At 43.1% G+C, this 19,498-nt stretch overlaps 1 protein-coding gene across 2 annotated transcripts in view; it reads left to right on the top strand.

The window, feature by feature from the left end:
- The window catches only part of LOC102918038 (beta-galactosidase-1-like protein 2), a 35,548-nt gene continuing 16,050 nt past the window's right edge, over positions 1-19,498 (top strand). Inside the window, exons 1-10 of one of the 2 annotated variants that reach the window (XM_076575905.1) lie at positions 1-187; positions 1,705-1,797; positions 2,328-2,525; positions 6,886-6,954; positions 7,628-7,723; positions 8,589-8,697; positions 15,365-15,457; positions 17,004-17,085; positions 18,018-18,082; positions 18,761-18,845. In XM_076575905.1, the coding sequence (XP_076432020.1) occupies positions 1,706-1,797; positions 2,328-2,525; positions 6,886-6,954; positions 7,628-7,723; positions 8,589-8,697; positions 15,365-15,457; positions 17,004-17,085; positions 18,018-18,082; positions 18,761-18,845 (889 nt within the window). In that variant the 5' untranslated portion in view covers positions 1-187; position 1,705. Of the gene's footprint in view, positions 193-1,704; positions 1,798-2,327; positions 2,526-6,885; positions 6,955-7,627; positions 7,724-8,588; positions 8,698-15,364; positions 15,458-17,003; positions 17,086-18,017; positions 18,083-18,760; positions 18,846-19,498 lie in introns of both variants that reach the window. The other variant, XM_076575906.1, reaches the window with a different exon arrangement.

Genomic DNA, 19,498 nt, shown 5'->3' with positions numbered 1-19,498 from the left:
GCGCGGGCCGAGTTTGAAACAGAGCGTCCCTCCACCCACGAGGTCTTACGCCCACAGGCTAAGAGAAGGGCGGTGACCACAGACAGGTGTCTGGACACAGGAAGCTGCAGACCTCAGTGATCTAGAGAGGCTCGCGGTGCTGCAGCTGCTGGCTGACAGTGACTAGCTTCAGGAAGAGACCAGTCCAGTAAGGCACGGGCATCTCCTCCTAGAGGTCCTTGATGCATTGCTGGTCTTCAAGGGAGGGTGTGTGTGCCAAGCACACGGCTTGTGGTGGACAGGAGGCCTTATGGCCACCGGTGCGGGCAGAGCCACCATGGCAGTACAGGGGCCAACCTGGACGTGGTGATGGGTTACTGTCAAGCTCTGGAAACATGGTGTGGTGCCAGTGGCCTCTGGAATAGCTAAGGCTCAAAGCCTGGGTCAGCCTGATGAACTGCACATTGGTGTCCAGATGGGTGTCCTCTGGGCTATACGAGGCTCCGTGGAGTCCAGGCTTCTCTACGCTGTGGATTCTTGCAACCCCCCAGCCTTCAAAGGCTAGCTGCACGCCTCTGCTGGGGGTTTCCAAAGAGATTGACTTGGGGGTCTCCTTCAGGTTCCCTGGACGTTTTGCTTTGTGCCTGCTTTTCTCACTGGAACACTTGCCAGAGTGTCCTCTACCCTTTCCTATCATCCAAACCTGCCCTGTATTCTGGCAGCTCTTCTCCACTGTCTTTGTTTAGTTTAATTTTCGGTTGTTATTAAATTTTCCTGTGACTTCATTCCCAGCTCTGCCTAAGTGTAGATGTTTTACTAATGCTAGCAACTTAGTAATTGTGCAAAAATACTTAATGGTAGTGGTGGTGTTGATCCAAATGTAGAAGAGTAATTACTACAAGCTGAGAAGGTGCGTGTGTGCCTGTGTGTGTGTCTGTGTGTGTGTGTGTGTCTGTGTGTCTGTGTGAATAAAAGGAGGTTGGAAACATCATTCTGCATTGATTTAATAATAGGTATATACTAATTAAATTATGTTTAAACTGTAAGACACAGTGGAATATCAACCATTAATTAGAAAACTTTGCTGAGTCAGGCACACAGCTGTGAGTACTGGTGTCAGCCCCAGCCTGGGAACAGCAGCATCCAGACTGTGCTGAATAAGTTCAGTCCTTCCTGGACTCATGAGTGTTTTGATGAGTTTGCCCCAGAATGAGCACCATAAAGGCATCTCCAGGCCCTAGAAAAGATAAGGTGTATATTCTGGCAACCCATGGGTTGATCTCCAACAGTAGCAAACAAATAAAAAATTGAGTTGGAGACAAGGAATTGGTCCCCTCCGCGAAGACATTTCTCTTCTGCTAAGGAGGATACCATTAGGATCCATTCTTCAGCAGCTGGGCAGCTGTGGAAGCATCTATGAGGTTATGCTCCACTGTATTAAAACCATTATTTGACTCAATTTTGAGCCACACCAAAATGCATATGGTGCCTGGGAGCCCAGCTGTGTAGCCAGCGATTGCTGTGGAGTTACTCTTCTTCCAGCCAGCAGCCTCGGCTTCAAGACACTGCCCTGATTCCAGCTAATGCAAAGTCCAGGCACAAATTTTGCCTTCCCAATAGGCTGCCCTCTTCCTTCCCATCCTTCTTCAAGAAAGGTCTCTCTTAGCCCCGAGCTGCCTCCTTTCTCTACCCCTCTTTCTGACCCCTCTGTTCTGTCCCATTTAGCATGTGGACCTTCCTAGGGAGACCTGAATGCATTCTATGCCTGTCTTCTGCCTTATCCGCAATGGCTCTGCAAAAACAGAAAGAATTACCCAGGTACGTATGCTTCAGACTGCTGCAGAGGTTCCATTTAAGATGTACCAAAGGGCCCCCAAGGGAAAAGCTTTAAAAAAATCTGTGTGTGTGCATTTACACACATGCACATGATGGATATATGTGCGTTTGTGTGCGTGTGCTGTGGTGCATGTGTGGAGGTCAGAGGACAACTTCGGATGTTAGTCTTTGATTTCCACCTTGTTTGAGACAGGGGCTCTCTTGTTCACTACCACTTCCATGGATCCTCCTGTCTCTGCCTCCTGTTTCCCCCTAAGGGTGATGGGATTAGATACATGCACTATCACATTGGACACGTCTGGCCTTTTCCTGGATTCTGGGAATCTGTAAGCACTTTACACCTTGAGCCCTGTCTGTAGCTCCTTTGTCTTCCTTTTCCTCCCTTCCTTTCCTCTGCTTTCCTCCCCTCCTCTCCTCTCTTTCTTTAGAAACAGGGTGGGCTTTATATCCCACTGACTGGCCTTGCACTCCTGGCTTACCGAGCTGTGCCCTATACCTTCTTGTCCTTGCAGGCTTAATCAAACTCACTTGACCCCCTTGTTGCTGGCGACTCGACGGGTAGGTCTGAAAGTTGAGAGATCACAGTTCACACTGGAAGGTTTCCCATTCCGGATCATATCTGGCACTATTGACTACTTCCGGATACCTAGGCAGAAATGGAGAGTCAGCTTGAGGAAGATGCGGGATGGTGGCTTCAATACCCTCACCACGTAAGTTGTTGCTTCTGGATCGTGTATAAGAATTTTTTCACTGAATCCTACCAGAGACTTCATTTGAACGGTCATTTAAAAAATTATTATTAAAAAAGATATTAGCCAGGCGATGGTGGCACACGCCTTTAATTCCAGCACTCGGGAGGCAGAGGCAGGTGGATCTCTGTGAGTTCAAGGCCAGCCTCGGCTACAGAGTGAGATCCAGGACAAGCACCAAAACTACACAGAGAAACCCTGTCTTGAAAAACCAAAAAAAAAAAAAAAAGAAAAGAAAAGGAATAAATATATTTGTTAGCTAAGTTATTAGTCAGTGTTTTCTAAAGGAACAGAAAAAAATATATATGGCATTTATTAGAGTCGTTTACTGCAGTCTGAGTAGTATGTCTCCTGATCGAAAGGTCAAAGATCTGGTAATTGTTCAGTCCATGAAACTGGGTGTCTCAGTAGCCCCAATCTGGTGCTGGAGTCCCACAGAAGTTCTAGAGAGCTGCTGGTCTTCAGTCTGCACTGGAGTCCGGTAGAAGCAGGTTCTAGTACCAGCAAGGTTGCCAGTGAGAGTGAGGGCAAGCAGGCAAAAGTCAAAAGCTTCCTTCTCCCATGTCATTTTGTATGGGCTGTCCAGATTTGAGAGTGGGTCTTCTGTCCTCAGATAACCCAGATTTGAGGTGGGTCTTCTGTCTTCAGTTGATCTACATTTGAGGCAGGTCTTCCCACTGCAAATGATCCAACTAAGAGAATCCCTCACAGGCATGCCCAGCTGCTTGAGTTTAAGTTAATTCCACAGTTAATCAACTGTGGTGGTTTGAAAGAAAATGGCTCCCAAAGAGAGTGGCACTATTAAGAGGTGTGGCCTTGTCCGAGGAAGTGTGTCACTGTGGAGGCGGGCTTTGAGGTCTCATATGTGCTCAAGCCACACTCAGTGTCTAAGACCACTTCCTGTGGCCTGTGCAAGATGTAGAACTCTCAGCTACCTCTCCAGCATCATGCCTGCCTGCCTGCCTGCCTGCTTCCTACCATGATGATAATAGACTAAACCTCTGAACTTCAAGCCAGCCCCAATTAAAAGTTTTCCTTTAGCGGGGCGGTGGTGGCAGCGCACGCCTTTAATCCCAGTAATCAGGAGGCAGAGGCAGGTGGATTTCTGTGAGTTTGAGGCCTGCCTGGGCTACAGAGTGAGTTCCAGGAAAGGCGCAAAGCTACACAGAGAAACCCTGTCTCGAAACCCCGCCCCCCCCCCCCCAAAAAAGTTTTCCTTTATACAAGTTGCTGTGGTCATGGTATCTCTTCACAGCAATAGAAACCCTAACTGAGACAGTGAATTCAGTGAAACTGTCTCCTTGGAGCTTTTGCTGAGAACAGAATGCTCTGAGTGCATGTCAAGCTTGTGGAATAGGCCTATAATCTCAATATTTAGGAGGTAGAGGCAGGAGGATTTTTTAACGCCAGCCCCAGTAACATAGAAAATTGAAGCTAGCCTAGGCTACATAATATTTGTCAATAAAACAAAACAAAAATAACAACCAACCAACCAATCAACAACCAAAAAAGCACCACCCAAATAACAACTAACCAAAAAGGTGTGCCATATGTTTAGGATGTCTTGAGTACCCGTTTGCTACCATGACACAGGTTTGAATGGCTTTGTCCTCCATGTGAAAGTAGAGAGCAGGTTAGAGGCAGACTCTTTTTGACTCTGGCTAGGATTCAGTGAAACAGTCTCCTTGGAGCTTTTGCTGAGAACAGAATGCTCTGAGTGCGTGTCAAATGGTCACTGTCTCCCTCTCCAGTAGGAAGCAGAAGGGAAGGCTCCTCAGCTCTCTACAGTGAGAACTTAGGATTCAGGAGGTAAACATCACGAAAATGTGGGGTCCACACCCCCACAAGCCTCTCCCTATTGCAGCATTTTTAAACCAAGATTATCTGCACCGAATCTCAGCTCATGAGCTGCAGTTGGGGCATTCTTTAAGCAATGCTGGCACCAGCAAAGGCTTCCCTTTGTGAGGTGAGGCCTAGCTCCTGGTAGGCTGTGGCTCTCTGTATCCTCTGTGCTAGTCAAGTGTCTCCTGGAGAGCACAGTCAGCAGGTGTCTTAGGGTTTCTATCGCTGGGATGAAACACCGGGACCAAAAAGCAAGTTGGGGAGGAAAAAGTCTATTTGGCTTACACTTCAGCATTGCTGTTCATCACTGAAGGAAATCAGGACAGAAACTCAAACAGGGCAGGATCTTGGAAGCAGGAGCTGATGCAGAGGCCATGGAGGGGAGGTACTTACTGGCTTGTTCCAGTTTCGGAGGTTCAGTCCATTATCATCATGACAGGGAGTATGGCGGCATGCAGGCAGATGTGGTGCTGAGGCTGAGAGTGCTACATCTTGCAGGCAACAGGAAGTTGACTGATAGTCACGCTGAGGGAAGCTTGAGCAAAAGAGATCCCCCCCACACACACACAGTGACACACTTCCTCCAACAAGGCCACACCTTCTAATAGTGCCACTCCCTTTGGGGGCCATTTCTTTCAACCCACCACAGCAGGTAAAAGAGTGATGATAAAGAATTGCTCATACAGTTACTGGGGATGAGAAGTCTCCACTGCTATAGGCTTGAGGCTTAAGAACAAGACGTCTGATGGCAAAAGTTCCAGTTCAAAAGCAGGAAGGGTCAAAACCAAATGACAAGAGCTGAAAGCAGCGATACACACCCATGAGCCTGACCCGTGGGAGGCTGAGTCAGGAGGATCACACATTTGAGGCCAGTCTGGGATATACAGTGAGACCCTGTCACAAAACAAAACTCAAGAACAAAACTGAAAGATTGTTTTGGAGACTCACCCAGATGGCCACATACTGTTTTTTTTTTTCATTGACAAAATCATACGGGATTCCAACGATAATCACACTATAATATTTTTATCTTGTGTGTGTATAATATTAATATAAGTATGTAAAATAATACATATAAAATATATGTTCAACATGTATATGAAATACACACACACACACATATATGAAATGTTGCAGATAAAAAGAAATAGAATGAATATGACAAAGAGATGTTAAAGTAACTCACAGACAGTATGAAAAGTTGTATGCCAGAACTGGGGGCCTGCAGTAAACAGGCCTGCAGAGGTCAGAAGAGGACCCCTGGAACTGAGGTTGTGGATGGCTGTAGGTGCTGGGAATCAAACCTGGGTCCTCTGCAGGAGCAACAGTGCTTAACTGCTGAGCCATCTCTCCAGCCCCTGTGTTGAGATTATTGAGGTAGATTCTGTATATAGTTTATTGGTTTCATCAAATTTGGAACATTTTGACTGTTTTTTTTTTCAAGTATATTTTGCTCTTCTCCTTGCTACAGGGCTCCAGTGACTTGTATGCTGGAGTTCTTGACCAGATCTCACATGCGCACATCCCATAGTGCTCTCTTTATTCCGTCTTCTATTTTAGTCTATTGTCGTTTAAGATAGTTTCTTTCATTATATCTTCTTTTCTTTTCTTTTTCTTTCTTTCTTTTTTTTTGAGACAGGGTTTCTCTGTGTAGCTCTGGTTGTCCTAGAGCTTGCTCTGTAGACCAGGCTGGCCTTGAACTCAGAAATCTGCCTGCCTCTGCCTCCCGAGTGCTGGGATTAAAGGCGTGCACCACAATGTCCAGCTCTTTCATTATATTTTAAAAACCCACCACTGGCCTTTTATTCTAGGTGTCTACTCTATTGTTTGTTCCAACTTGCATATTTCATTTCTTTTTCTCCATTGCACCCCAAACATCTATCATTTCACACAAACACACACACACACACACACACACACACACACACACACACACACACACACACACACCACTGAACTAGGTACAAGCCCTTTTGACTTTTTATTTTGAGACCAGGTCTTGCTAAATTGCTGAAGCTATCCTTGAACTCTCTACCAGAATTAGTCACTGAACTTTGTATCCCCTCCCCTCATCATCCTTAGCAGGAATTAAGGACATGTGTCACCAGGCCTGGGTTTTTTTTTGTTTTTAACAGATTCTCACTATGTAGCCTAGGCTGCCCTCAAACTTGTGAGTCTCCCGCTTCAGCCCCCAAAGTGATGGTATTCCAGGCATGTACCACCACACCCAACAGTTTCTGTTTGTTCTTTTCCAGCACAGGACTTCCTGTATAGCCAGCTGGTCTTACGCTGGCGATGCCCCTGTGTCAGCCTCCTCAGTGCTTGGAATGCAGGTGTCCACACTGGAGGCTTCACTGCTGAAACTTTCAGCTTCCTCCAAGTAGAGAGAAGCTTGTTTCTATGTTACAAGTGGAGGAGTCAGTGCAGAAGAAGCGCACCATAGGGGAGCTTCTTACGCTTTTCTTTTTCCGCATGACAGGCATGTCCCTTGGAATCTCCACGAGCCAGCAGTGGGCCAGTTTCATTTCATTGGAAACCTGGACCTCATGTACGTGCTTATACTTTAGTTACATGATTCTGAGATTCAGAGAAGGATGTACCCGGGGGATTGGATGTATCGCTCTGCCTTTTGGTTCTTGCCTTTTTGTTGCTGTTTTGAGGCAGGGTCTCACCATATAACCCTAGATGGCCTGGAATTATCTATGCAGACCAGGCTGGCTGCACACTCACAGAGGTCTGCTCGCCTCTGCTTCCTTACTGCTGGAATTAAAGTTGTGTGCCACTGATTCCCAGCCTCTAATTCTGCCTTGCTAGCCAGCCAAAAGCTCTAATAACTTTTTGCTTGCTATCCTGGGAACCAGATGGTTGAAATACGGATTCATGGCTCCAGTGAATCCCTTGTAAGTTGTCAGCAGCTTCATTTTTGGATCCTTGAGTAACCAGCTATGATTGAAAAGGAAGGAAGGAAGGAAGGAGGGAGGGAGAAAGGGAGGGAGGGAGGAAGGGAGGGGAGGAGGGAGGGAAGGAAGGGAGGGAAAAAGGGAGGGAGGGAGGAAGGGAGGGGAGGAGGGAGGGAAGGAAGGAAGGGAGGAAGGAAGGAAGGAAGGAAGGAAGGAAGGAAGGCAGGAGGGAAGGAGGGAGGGAGGAAAGGAGAGAGGGACAGCCATCATGCCAAGCCCCTGCTTTGGGGGGTAATGTTACTGTGACTGCTTTTTTTCCAGAACTTTTATCACCATGGCGTCAGGGGAGGGGCTCTGGGTCATTCTGTGTCCAGGCCCCTATGTTGGCAGTGACTTAGACCTTGGAGGCTTGCCCAGGTGAGTTGTGGTCTGAACGTCCCTGGGTAGGAAGCATTTTCACAGGGCTTTACTTCTGTACACATTTAGAAAATCTGCACCATTTTGTTTATTGATGGCAGGTACTGACAGGTATGGTTTTGAGTCTGGCTGTTTTTCTCTTAGTTAATACATTCAAAGTTTATACAGGTTGCAGCGGGACCATCTGTCAGTGCTGTTTTTCTTTTCCTAGCTGAGGACTTTCCAGTGGGAGCAGGCTCTCCATCTCTCATACACACAAACACAAGCACTTCTAAACAGCCATGCAACCATCTTTTTCCAGAACAGAGGTTAATAAAATTTTCCTGCAAAAGGCCAGCTAGTGATCCCAGCTGAAGTGGGAGGATTGTCACAAATTTGGGGCCATCCTGGGCTACATCCTGAGCATTAGGCTAGTCAGTGCTACATAGATAACAAGATTTGCATACAAAGTCCAGAGAGAAAATATTTCAGGCTTTCTGAGACACAGGCAGCCTCTGAAGTTAGCCTGCAAACTGCAGTGAAAATATATAAACAACTGGTACAGTTGTGCCAACAAAACTATTTAATAAATAGACAGCAGGTCTGACTTGGCTTTTTGGGTGTAGTTTGGTGAACTCCGCCTTGGAATATAGTTACAAAGTCCTCCCCCCCGCGCCCCACCCCTCTCTCCCCACGCATCTTGGGGGTGCTGGGGTGTTTTTAATTTAAACTGGACCCCATTTTAATTTAAAGCTGGACCCCATTCTCACATCTCACTGTTCTGTGTGGCCATGCGCATGTGGGCTGTGTTTTAGATCTCCTTTGTGGGAACATTGCTTATGACTGGTTCCCATCCTGAGTCTGAATCTTACCTTTTCAATCATAGCTGGTTACTCAAGGATCCAAAAATGAAGCTGCGGACAACTTACAAGGGATTCACTGGAGCCGTGAATAAGTATTTCGACCATCTGATTCCCAGGATCGCACCATTCCAGGTAAAACCTAATCCTCATCTCTGCCAGTAAGGAAAGTGATTGCCAGATCGATTTCCTGGTTAGTGTTTGCCACTTTCTGTGCTCTGAGAAGCAGGGAGCATATGCTGGCTACTGTGTAATAGTAGCCAGGAATTCCAGTTACTTAGTTAACAAAGCTTGTGGCTTTAGACTTTAATTGGGCATGATGGTACGTGCTCTAATCCCAGCCTCTGGCAGGAGATGTGAAAGATCCAGCCTAGGCTACATACTGAGATCTTGTCTCAGAGTGGGGGCAGGGTCTGGATTTAACTACTACTCCTCTTTCGCCTTTCCACACCACCTGCTCAACTCTGGTCTGCTCTTCCACTGTCAGGACACTTGGAAGAACGTTCTGTGCCTTTGCTTTGACCTGTTGGTTATTAGCTTGCACTCAGAATTACCAGAAGTTAGAATTAGTGATGATTCTCTAAGCTTTCACAGGCAGCTACATGCCAGTGCATCACTAACAGTGGTTTAGGGGAGTCCCGTTGTAGAGGTCATGGTCCCTCAAACAATTCGGGAACATGAAAAGGAGTACAGCCAAATGGTGTCTGACTTATAGTAGTTGAGATAAGGGCATTTGACCTGATAACAGTATGAAAGCTTAAGTCTTTTAAAAATTACGTCTGCCTATCTATCTATCTCTATCTATCTATCTATCTATCTATCTATCTATCTATCTATCTATCTACCTATATCTATGTATGTATCTATCTTCTATCTATATCTCTGTATGTATGTATCTACCTATTATCTATGTGTGTATGTATGTAACATGAATCTTAAAAGGTCTTATTTATAAAAAACAAAACAAAACCCAGAACCAGACTGTAGATGTAACCAGCCGTCTTATTAAAATAAGAAACACAGAACCAATGTAAAAGAGAAAGCCGAGAGGTCAGAGCTCAGAGCTAAAATCTTACCTCCTGCAATGCTCCTAGCTTCCCCAAAAGAGAGCTACTTCCTGTGCGTCTGTCTTTAAATAGTCTTTCTGTTCTGCCTTCTCGTTGGTTGTAAACCAAACACATGACTGCCTCGTCACTGCCTGTAAGTACCGTCCCCCAGGTCTTAAAGGCATATGTCTCCAATGCTGGCTGTATCCCTGAACACACAGAAATCTACCTAGCTCTTCTACCAAGTGCTGGGATTAAAGGTGTGCATCACCACCACCATGCTCTTGCTATGGCTCTAATAGCTCTGACCCCAGGGCAACTTTATTTATTAACATACAATTAAAATCACATTTCAGTACAAATAAAATACCACCATATTTCCCCTTTTCTATTTTAATAAAAAGAAAAAAGGCAAAACGTTATAACTAACAAAAGAAAAACTATATACAAAAGTACAATAACTATATACAATATATACAAGTAACAAATACCTAAACGATGTCTAGTCCATTTGTATTTGACAAATCAGAGAAAATAATTCCCTTATCTATCCTATTTTAGTAAGTCCAAAATGTATCTAATTCACTTTCTATCCTAATTAACCTACAACTATAACTAACTAATCTTCAACTCCCTCAGAGACCCAAGGAGGAAATAATATTAGCTAGCAAAAATAAAAACAGGAAGTGCATGTAAGCAACTTCCAAAAAATTTTGTGAGTTGATAGAAACAGCCAGCTGCCTGGACAGTCACCTGAGGTTTCTCCGCAGTGTTGGGGCATCATCTTCAGCCTATAGGCTTAGCGTATCTGACAGACTCATTTGTGAAGTAGGATGTACACAAGGTCAACAGTTCAACCTCACATTGGGTGAAAGCAGTCCATGTACCAGAAACACCTGAATTCCACTAGTGTCATGTCATGATTCAGGATTTTAAATTCTGGAAATTGTTGATGGTTTTTGAATTCAGCTGTCCATTCCTCTTGGCTGTGTATATATGGCTTCATCTCAGCATCCCCTTCTTCTCCACATCCCTCTATTAAATGTCAGTCTACTATTGAGAGGCGTGAGCTTTCAGCTGCTGTTCCATTGCACAACAGAAGCCATCGGCCCACTACCTGTTCAGCTGCCTTCGAAGAAAAGGGCACTGTACCTTTTCCGGATTGTGAAGGCCACTTCAGGGATGGTGCCATATTGTCTTGGCCTCAGAAGATGCCTTTTGATAAAGCCATAACCACACTTGTTTTGGCAGGAATCAGTAGTCCTTTGTTTCGTGTCCTGTCTGTCCATTTTGTCCTGTTGATTCGAGGATACTTTGTTGTCCAGTGGCTAACTTTTGCCACAATGAAAGTTAACTCCATATGCAATTTCTTCAAAGCCCATATTTTCTCTGAAGTAGATTGGTACTGCCAGGAGCCGACATGTCTCAAAAAAGAAAAATTTCTAATTTATTAAAACATTTTAAATGCCATATTCTGTAGATCTCTGAAGGGATTGAAGATGACCTGTCTAAAATATATCTGCTCAATTTTTAAAGCATATCTAATATGACTACAAGTTCTATTGTAATGTCTAACTACTAACTTTCATTTCTTTATATCCTAATAGTTGGTAATAATGTAAAGTATTTAAAACTAGTAATTGTCTTTTTCTTTTCTTTTCTTTCTTTTTTTAAACAAGAACCTTAAATCTAATCTCCTTTGCTTAGCCTTTTTCCTAACCCTTGACAACAACTTGTAACCAACCCCTGTAAACAATGAAAATTATCCCAGACCCAAAACCCATTAAAAGAACCAAAAAACCACCCACCCCACACCACCTCTTTGGGAATGTGGGCGTCATATTCTTAAAATTGCTTCCTGCTGGGTATGGGCGAAGTTATCTTTATCCTGAAAGAAAAATTTTAGGTTAATTGTCAAATTCTAGGAAAGATAACTATATCCTTCTTTATCCAGTCTGTGTATAATGCCAAAGTTCAGGGTTTATCTCAAGTCCTTATTCAAGTAGTCTTTGAGACTGGATCATCTCAGCTAGTCATCTCAAAATTGCTCTGAGCACCTTGTAGTTCAAAGCTGATCTGTAGATGATGTTTGTCAGCTTAGTGATATTATTATTGTCCACGTGGAATTGTTGTTGTCGGGCCCCATCTTTTTCCTGGAGACTTCAGTTGATGTTAGGCCTGGCCGTGATTTCCTGCAGAAAACTGATAAGAGACTCGAACACAAAGACATATATATGCAGCTAATTGAAGCCTTTTTTCTAGAATTAGTTAGTACTCTATATGACCATTCATATCTTAACAAAGTTTAAAATGTATATATATCTATATATATATTAATCTTGTAAATTTTGATATAAAATTTATACTTTAAGAAAAGTTTAAAGAATCAGAATAGAATCAAAGAGTTGAGATTAGTAATAGAATAGTCTCTTAATTAATTTGGCTTTTGTCCTGTCCCATAGCAGAAGATGGCTCTTTTATTCTGGCATGATACAGGGAGTTTGCATTTTCCTTTTAACAACGTGCTTGAGTTTAAAGAAGGAGAGAGCCATTCTCCAACTCCAAAGTCAGCTTTAAATTTTAATTGAACTGGGACTATTAGAAGACCAATAGTGTTAAATCTTTAGAGAAAAGCAGAAACAAACATTTAGGAAGACATATAATTTTTTAGATAATATATAACCATACACCATTTCACTCTGTTTCCTGGGATAGATGATTTATCCCTTTTCTTCAGTTTTCTCATTTGTCTTGTGTTCTTCAGATTCCTTAACCTTCATTCTCCTAAAAGACAAAAACAAAAACCTTTCCCCAAGACTAATTTTGGGGCTGTTCCTTTTTGGCAAGTTATTATCTGATTAAATGAAAAGGCATGTGTTACTGGTACAAGTTAGTTTAAATTGGATGCTCATGCTGGTTGCTGAACTATCACCTCCTCTAATTAAGAGGTCTCTCTTGTTCAAATCAAACCTTTATCAATTCTGATGGTACCCACAGCTTATCTTCTCCTGTAGAAACAAAAGCAAAACCTCGTCCCCAATGTAATACATACCCTGGTTTCCATTCTGAGGTCAGCACATCCTTAAAGTATATAGGCTGATTTAATTCTGTAGTTTTTTCTATTATCCAATGTCTCTCTGCAGCTGTTGTTCCTTTCTCATTGGCATTCAGAAAATTCAAAGTTAATAGAGCATTATGCAGTCTATTTCTGGGGGTTTTTGTTACTCCTTTCTGTTTATTTAGCATATAGAAAGTTCTGTTTGATCTTTCTATAACTGCTTGACCTGTAGGATTATGTGGTATACCTGTAATATGCTTTATATTGTAATAAGCAAAAAACCGTTTCATTTTAACAGAGACATATGATGGAGCATTGTCAATTTTGACTTGTGCAGGTATACCCATGATGGCCATAACTTCTAGCAAATGAGTGATTACAGAATCAGCTTTTTCAGAACTCAAAGCAGTTGCCCATTGAAATCCTGAATAAGTATCGATGGTGTGGTGTACATATTTCAATTTTCCAAATTCTGCAAAGTGAAGCATGTCCATCTGCCAGATTTCATTCCTCTGAGTACCCTTTGGGTTACATCCTGCTGGTAATGGTGTTTGATTGTAGAAGGAACACGTAGGACATTTCTTTACTATTTCTTTGGCTTGTTGCCAGGTTATGGAAAAATCCTTTTTTAAACCTTTACTATTGACATGGTGGTTTTTTTTTATGAAATTCTGAGGCCTCCAGCACATTTCCTACCAATAATTTATCAATCTCATCATTGCCTTGTGCTAGAGGGCCTGGCAGACCAGTATGAGATCAGATGTGAGTTATATATAAAGGATGACTCCTTTTCCTGATTGTATCTTATAATTTTATCCTCACAGTAATTATTTTACATTAGTATATATTAAATGGAAGCAATGTCCCAAATTGCATATGCCTAGATGAATGCTTCACATGGCTGAACTTGCTGGGAATAGACTAACTATAATTACTCAAGGAAAATATTAAAACTCATAAGTGACCAAACTACACATGCCAGAGCACATTTGGGCGATAGGCGAGATGGTCCTTTTCAGAGACAAAGTGGCCATAGACACACGTGGCTACTTAAATTAATGTAAACAAAGTACAATTAAAACTTAAGTTCCCAGGGCACACTCTTCTTCACTGTACCAATAACTACAATCAGATGGTTGCTATTATATTGGCAGAACATAAATAGAACCTCAGGTTAGGGATATAGCTCAGTTGGTAGAGTCCTTGCCTTCCACAAAAGCCCTGGCTTAAATCCTCGGCACCTCATAAACCAGTGTGGTATTTCAAGCTTGTAATCCCAGAAGTCAAGGGGTAGAAGCATCAGGGCCAGAAGTTCAAGATCATCTTCCTGGTCATAAGGAGTTTGAGACCAGTTTTTGATACAATTAAAATTCAAACTGGGTATGGTGGTGTACATCTTTAATCTTAACACTTAGGAGATAGAGACAGGCAGAGCTCAAGGACAAACTGTCTACTTCATGAATTCCAGGTCAACCAAGGCTGCATAGTGAGAACCTGTCTCCAGAACCGAACAGAACAGAACCTAGGACCTTTTCATTGCTGTTAGCCAGTGTGCTTACCCTTCCTAACTTAGGATACTGCAGCCTTGAAACTTTAGCCTGGAAACTGCTGAGTGAGTTTTACCTCATCCAGAGCCTAGTGATGTTGAGGGGTCTTGGAAACATTCTCCTGTAGCCTCATGAGTCAGCACTTCCTTACTACTGAGAATTCCTCTCTAGAATATTTCAATCAAATTTATCAAATTCTAGATCTTCTGCCTCAGATCTTTCCGGGTACTGACAGCTTCTGGATCTTTCTTCTTTTCTGCTCTATTCTTCATTGGAGAGATGCGGAGTGAAAGGGAAAAGGGAAGAAGCTGGTTTTGAAAGTCTTTCAATGTTTTTCAGCTAAGGAACATGTAGTTTAGAAAGTTAAAAAATGCACCTTTAGTCCTTGTGTCCTTTTTAACTTCCACGCCAAAAAACTTAGGGATCAAGTGTTTGCTGTTTGCTTAATATCTTCCAGTTTCAACCCTGTCTAAAATTTCTCCTCAGTCATTATGGTCTGGTTTGAGTGTGCAAACACTTCAGTCATAGGAATACACAGTCCTGGATGCTCTGACATGGCTAACTACATCATTGGCATGGATATATTCCTTATAGTGTTTTCCTGCCCCTACATGCCAGGTGAGGTACCTTGTGGTTATCCTACATGTTCCTGAAGGAAATTTGAGGAAATATATTATAAGTTTGGCTATGAGGGTGAAGAGGGCAAGATGGCGGGAACTAGGGGGGCTGATGGTCCAGGCAAGTTAATCTTAACATAGGGCCTAAGGTATTTCAAATCAAGATGAGAGGGGTGCAGGTGTGAAGGCAGTGCCCCTCTAAATGCAAAGCTCTTGAGAGATGGGAAGGGTGACTCTGGTAAATGCAAAGTTCTTGAGAGATGGGAAGGGTGACTCTGGAAGTGTTAGACCTCACAATTAACACATTTAACTGTGGGGAAATGGTAGTTACTCAGGGCATGTTTTTAAGGGAACTATTTTGGAAGCATTTGACTTCTCACATAGAGCCGCTGGTATTGAGTGAGAGAAATGAGCAGCACTGTGGTCCAGTCTGGGGTTGGGGGTGCTGTTTTTACATGTGTGCCCAGTATTCAGAACATCCAGTCTTTTCCCACCAGGATCTCACTCTTACATTCTTATCTCCTTGACCCTCAGTATAGAAAAGGAGGACCTATCATTGCCGTGCAAATTGATAATGAATATGGCTCCTACTATATGGATAAAAAATATATGTCGTATGTAAAAACAGTAAGTGCTCTTTTAATTTTTCTCTGCTTCTTGGAGTCTGTTATATTGTGGAGCAAACATGTCCTGAATACCTGTAGCTTGTCCGGAACTGTGAAGTATGAAGATGAATAGGGCCCAGCTTTATTTGTGATTTTTTTTTGGTTATATTCTAGTCAGTGGCCTGGAAATAACACAGATGGCTCTGATATATGGCAGAGACCCACACTAGGACAGCTTTACTTTCTATGAATATCTCAGCTTCCTTTTGGGTGACACTCAATATGTGCTTTTCCATTCTTTTACTTTCCGATGTATCCATCGGATACTTAGGGTATTTAAAAGTAGCATATGTTGTACACAGCCAGGTTTGTTGTTGATTTGGGAGAGATGGAGGCAGGCGGGTCAACAGGTCAAGATAACCTTCAGCTATAGAGTGAGTTAGAGGTCAGCCTGGGTGACATGGGACCCTGTCTCAAATACCACTCTCTTAGTTTCTTTTTTCTCTGGTTGTGATAAAAATATTCCGACAAAAGCAATTTAAGGAAGAGAGGGCTTATTTCAGCTCACGGTTCAAGGTCCATCAAGCCGGGGAAGTGAAAGCAGCTGGAGCCGGGAACAGCCGCTCTCATCACACCTCCTTTCAGGGCCTAGCTTGCTTTCTGTGCTTTCTACAGCCCAGGGCCCCCAGCCCAGGGAATGGTCCTGTTCACAATCCAGATGGATCTTCCTGCTGCAGTTAATATCATTGAGATAATCCTCCACAGGCGTGAAGACCCACCCCTCAAGTTATTTGAGGTCCTGCCACGTTGATAGTGAACAATAATCCTTACAACCACTACCACCAAGAACTTTTGTGAATGAGGGACTAGCTTGTTTACATTCGTTGCTGATACATTTGTACTAGACCTGTTCCCTTGTCTTTGTTCCACTTTCTGTTCTGTAGTCCCTTTTCCTCCTGCTCTCAGGATGACTTTGAATTTTTGATCCTCCTGCCTCCACCTCCCAAGGGCTAGGATTATAGGCGAGTATCACCACATCCAGTCTATGTGTTGCTGATGCTCCAGCTCAAGGCTTTGTGCGTGATACACAAGCACTCAACCAACAGAGATATTTACCCAGTTAAAAAAAAAATTATAAAAGGTTTACCTGCCCTTCCCACTGACCGAAGAAACTACTGAAGAAATTGTGTCCTGTGGATTTGGCTTACGAGGTATGGTAATTTGGCTGCAGCGTGGACAGAAGCATTCATTTTTCTGTTCTCTGGCTTGGAGAAACCCCTGGAGGTCCTTTGGGGGAAATCAGTGCATTGGGTGATGCAACTGCCTCTCTGCTTCCTCTGGGAGGTTTGGAATTGGAACTGCTCTTGAGGAGTGTGACTGAGGCAGGACAGATATTTTTGTTTTAACTTAAAAGTGGTTGCATGGGGGGATCAAGCCCTCCTCTCCATGTCTCAACGTCACTGTGGTATTTCCATTGGCATAGTTTTGGCTTTTTTCCCCCACCCCTAGGAAGAGGCAATCTCATGGAATGAGGGGCAACTCATTTCTCTTACTGAATTTCTCCTTAGGCTTTGGTGTCAAGAGGGATCAGTGAGCTGCTCATGACTGCAGATGATGGTCTGAATCTGAGAAAGGGCCACTTGAAAAATGGTATGGTATTGGTTGCATTTGTTTCTACACTGGTCTTTCTATGCTTTATCCTTGCACTTCCTGGTGGTAAGAACTTGTGGTCAAAACTGAGCTAGGAAGTAGGACCCAACCTTGCTGCATACCAGCTCTTATGACCAGAGTGTTACTCCACCCTTTCAAACTTTTAGTTTGACAAGTAAAAGTTGTCTCCAGCTCTGACAAGTGTCCTTGACTGAACAACAGAGAATGGAGGCATTTCAGAGTTGTAGGATTGCCATGGACCCAGACTTGGCAATTATCTGAATGAATGAGTCCAAAGAATAAAAGCAGAGTTGGGAGTGGGGTAGGAGAGGGGTAATTCTCAGGGGTAGAGCATTTGCTTAGCATGTGCCCATGGGGTCAATCTCGCAAAGAAGAAAAAAATGAATGCATAGAGACCAAGACTGAGAAAAGCAATTTCTGAAGTTCTTTCCTCTGAGCAATTTTGTCAGCTCCATTCTCTTCCAAGACCCTTGTCCCTGGTCTTTTTGGTGGCCCTTCTCTGTTGTAGCTGGAAAGCTAGAACAGTGTTCTGAACAAGTATGAAAAGAGGTCCTGGGTTTGACCCCCACAACCAAAAATGTCAACTTTTGGAGTCTTAATTTTATTTTCTTTTTGTATATTAATTTGTGGCATATGGCACATTTTAACCATCTTTTTAACTTTCAAGATCATCACTATAAGTTCTAAGTGAAGGACCATGTGTGAAATCCCTTTGTATGTACTTATGTGGCTCTCAGAGTAGCATCATATCTTTATTGCTAGCTCTGGCTACGGAAGTACTGAAGTGAGAATCTGGGAGGCATATGTCCAAGAGGTGTGGCCCAGACTCTGCAGTCTGGTTCTGGGAGGGTCTTGTGCCCCTGCCCTGTGTGGTCATGGCAGGAACTCATGTGTGTTCTTTCTATCCACAGTGCTGGCCACTGTCCACATGAAGAATATAAGGAAACAAACATATGAAGACCTCGAAGCCATTCAAGTAAAGACCTATCAGACATTACAGACACTTTGCTTCTTGCCCTACCCTTGACTGTTTGGCATACTTATTGAGGGAAACCTTAGTAGTAATTAGTTTAGTTAAAATTTGAATCTTCAGTGTCCTTAAATATCTATTAGATGTGGTTTTAGGTTCAAACTGTATAAATCCAGAACACTTGGTTCATAGGTCATAGTGGCTGAGTGCTGTATTCTTAACTCTTGCTTACTCTGCTTTCTAGGGAATTGCTTTCTGCTGTTAGTTGAAAGTCCAGCAGTTGTCATAATCCCTTCAACAATGCAGCCCCATAAAATCGAACATTTAAAATGTGTCTGACGTTTCTTACCAGACCTCTGCTCTGGTCACCCAGGAGAAAGAAAAGATTCTGTTTTTAGAAATTTCCAGATTCTACTTTTAGGATGTCTTGAAAGGCAGTTGGTCCACGCCTCCTCCCAAAGCTTGGAAAAGATGAAATCAGTGACGTCACATGAGGAGACCATGTGGCTGGAATGATCATGTGAATAGGGGAGAGCAGAACTCAGAGCTCCTGGGATGTGGCAGGGTGCTTTCAGTTAAAGGGCATGAAGCACCGGGCTTCACAGGTCCCTTCCAGGTAGGTCAGTGCTTCAGAATTGTGGAAGAGCTTCCTAAATGGATGTGTTTTTTCCCCCCTTCCTTTAGGGTAGAGGCCCTATACTGATGATGGTATATACATCAAACTCTTTTGACACGTGGGGAGCTCTCCGCCACTTTGGAGATCCACAGAGTGAGTCCTCCTTTACTGACTTTTTCAGGGAAGCATGTGACACCAGGGGCACTGCTCTGTCTTTTTTTTTTTCTAAATGGTTAGTGTACTCAAGGTTTAGGGACAAGACTCCCAGATGTTGTATCATATAAACATCAACCTAGCTAAGTAGATACCTTCTAGATATCTTCTCAGATGGAGTGGCCATAGAGTGTGAGCACCTCTGGGGTCATTGCAACAGGAACTTAAATTTCTATAGTTTTCATTATAAATACACTTAACCAAGGCTATAAAAGTAATGAGAATAAATTATTCTGTGAGATGGAAATACCATGGAGGTGTGCTGGATATAGAAGTAGGAAGTTATATAACCCCAATTCAGCTGATTTTAACTCATCATTCTCTTACTCTCCCTGGAGAATGGACGATGGCCATTTAAATGGAGTTGAAGGTCAATGTGACTACTGCCATCATTTCAGATCAGTCACTAAGAAGTTGGTAAGTGCTATAGAAATAGTAAGCTGGACACAGGTATGCCCCTAAAAAGTCATGAGCAATATTTGATATACAGTTTATATGCTAAAAAGAAAGATTCACCCAAATATGAAACCTAGAGAAAGAAGTAATAAGTGATTTTGGATCATGAAAACAAACACTGCCAACTACTCCAACCA

Source organism: Peromyscus maniculatus, chromosome 7 (genome assembly GCF_049852395.1).
Source record: "Peromyscus maniculatus bairdii isolate BWxNUB_F1_BW_parent chromosome 7, HU_Pman_BW_mat_3.1, whole genome shotgun sequence".
Taxonomy (NCBI): domain Eukaryota; kingdom Metazoa; phylum Chordata; class Mammalia; order Rodentia; family Cricetidae; genus Peromyscus; species Peromyscus maniculatus.
This window is presented reverse-complemented; position numbering and strand designations above follow the sequence as displayed.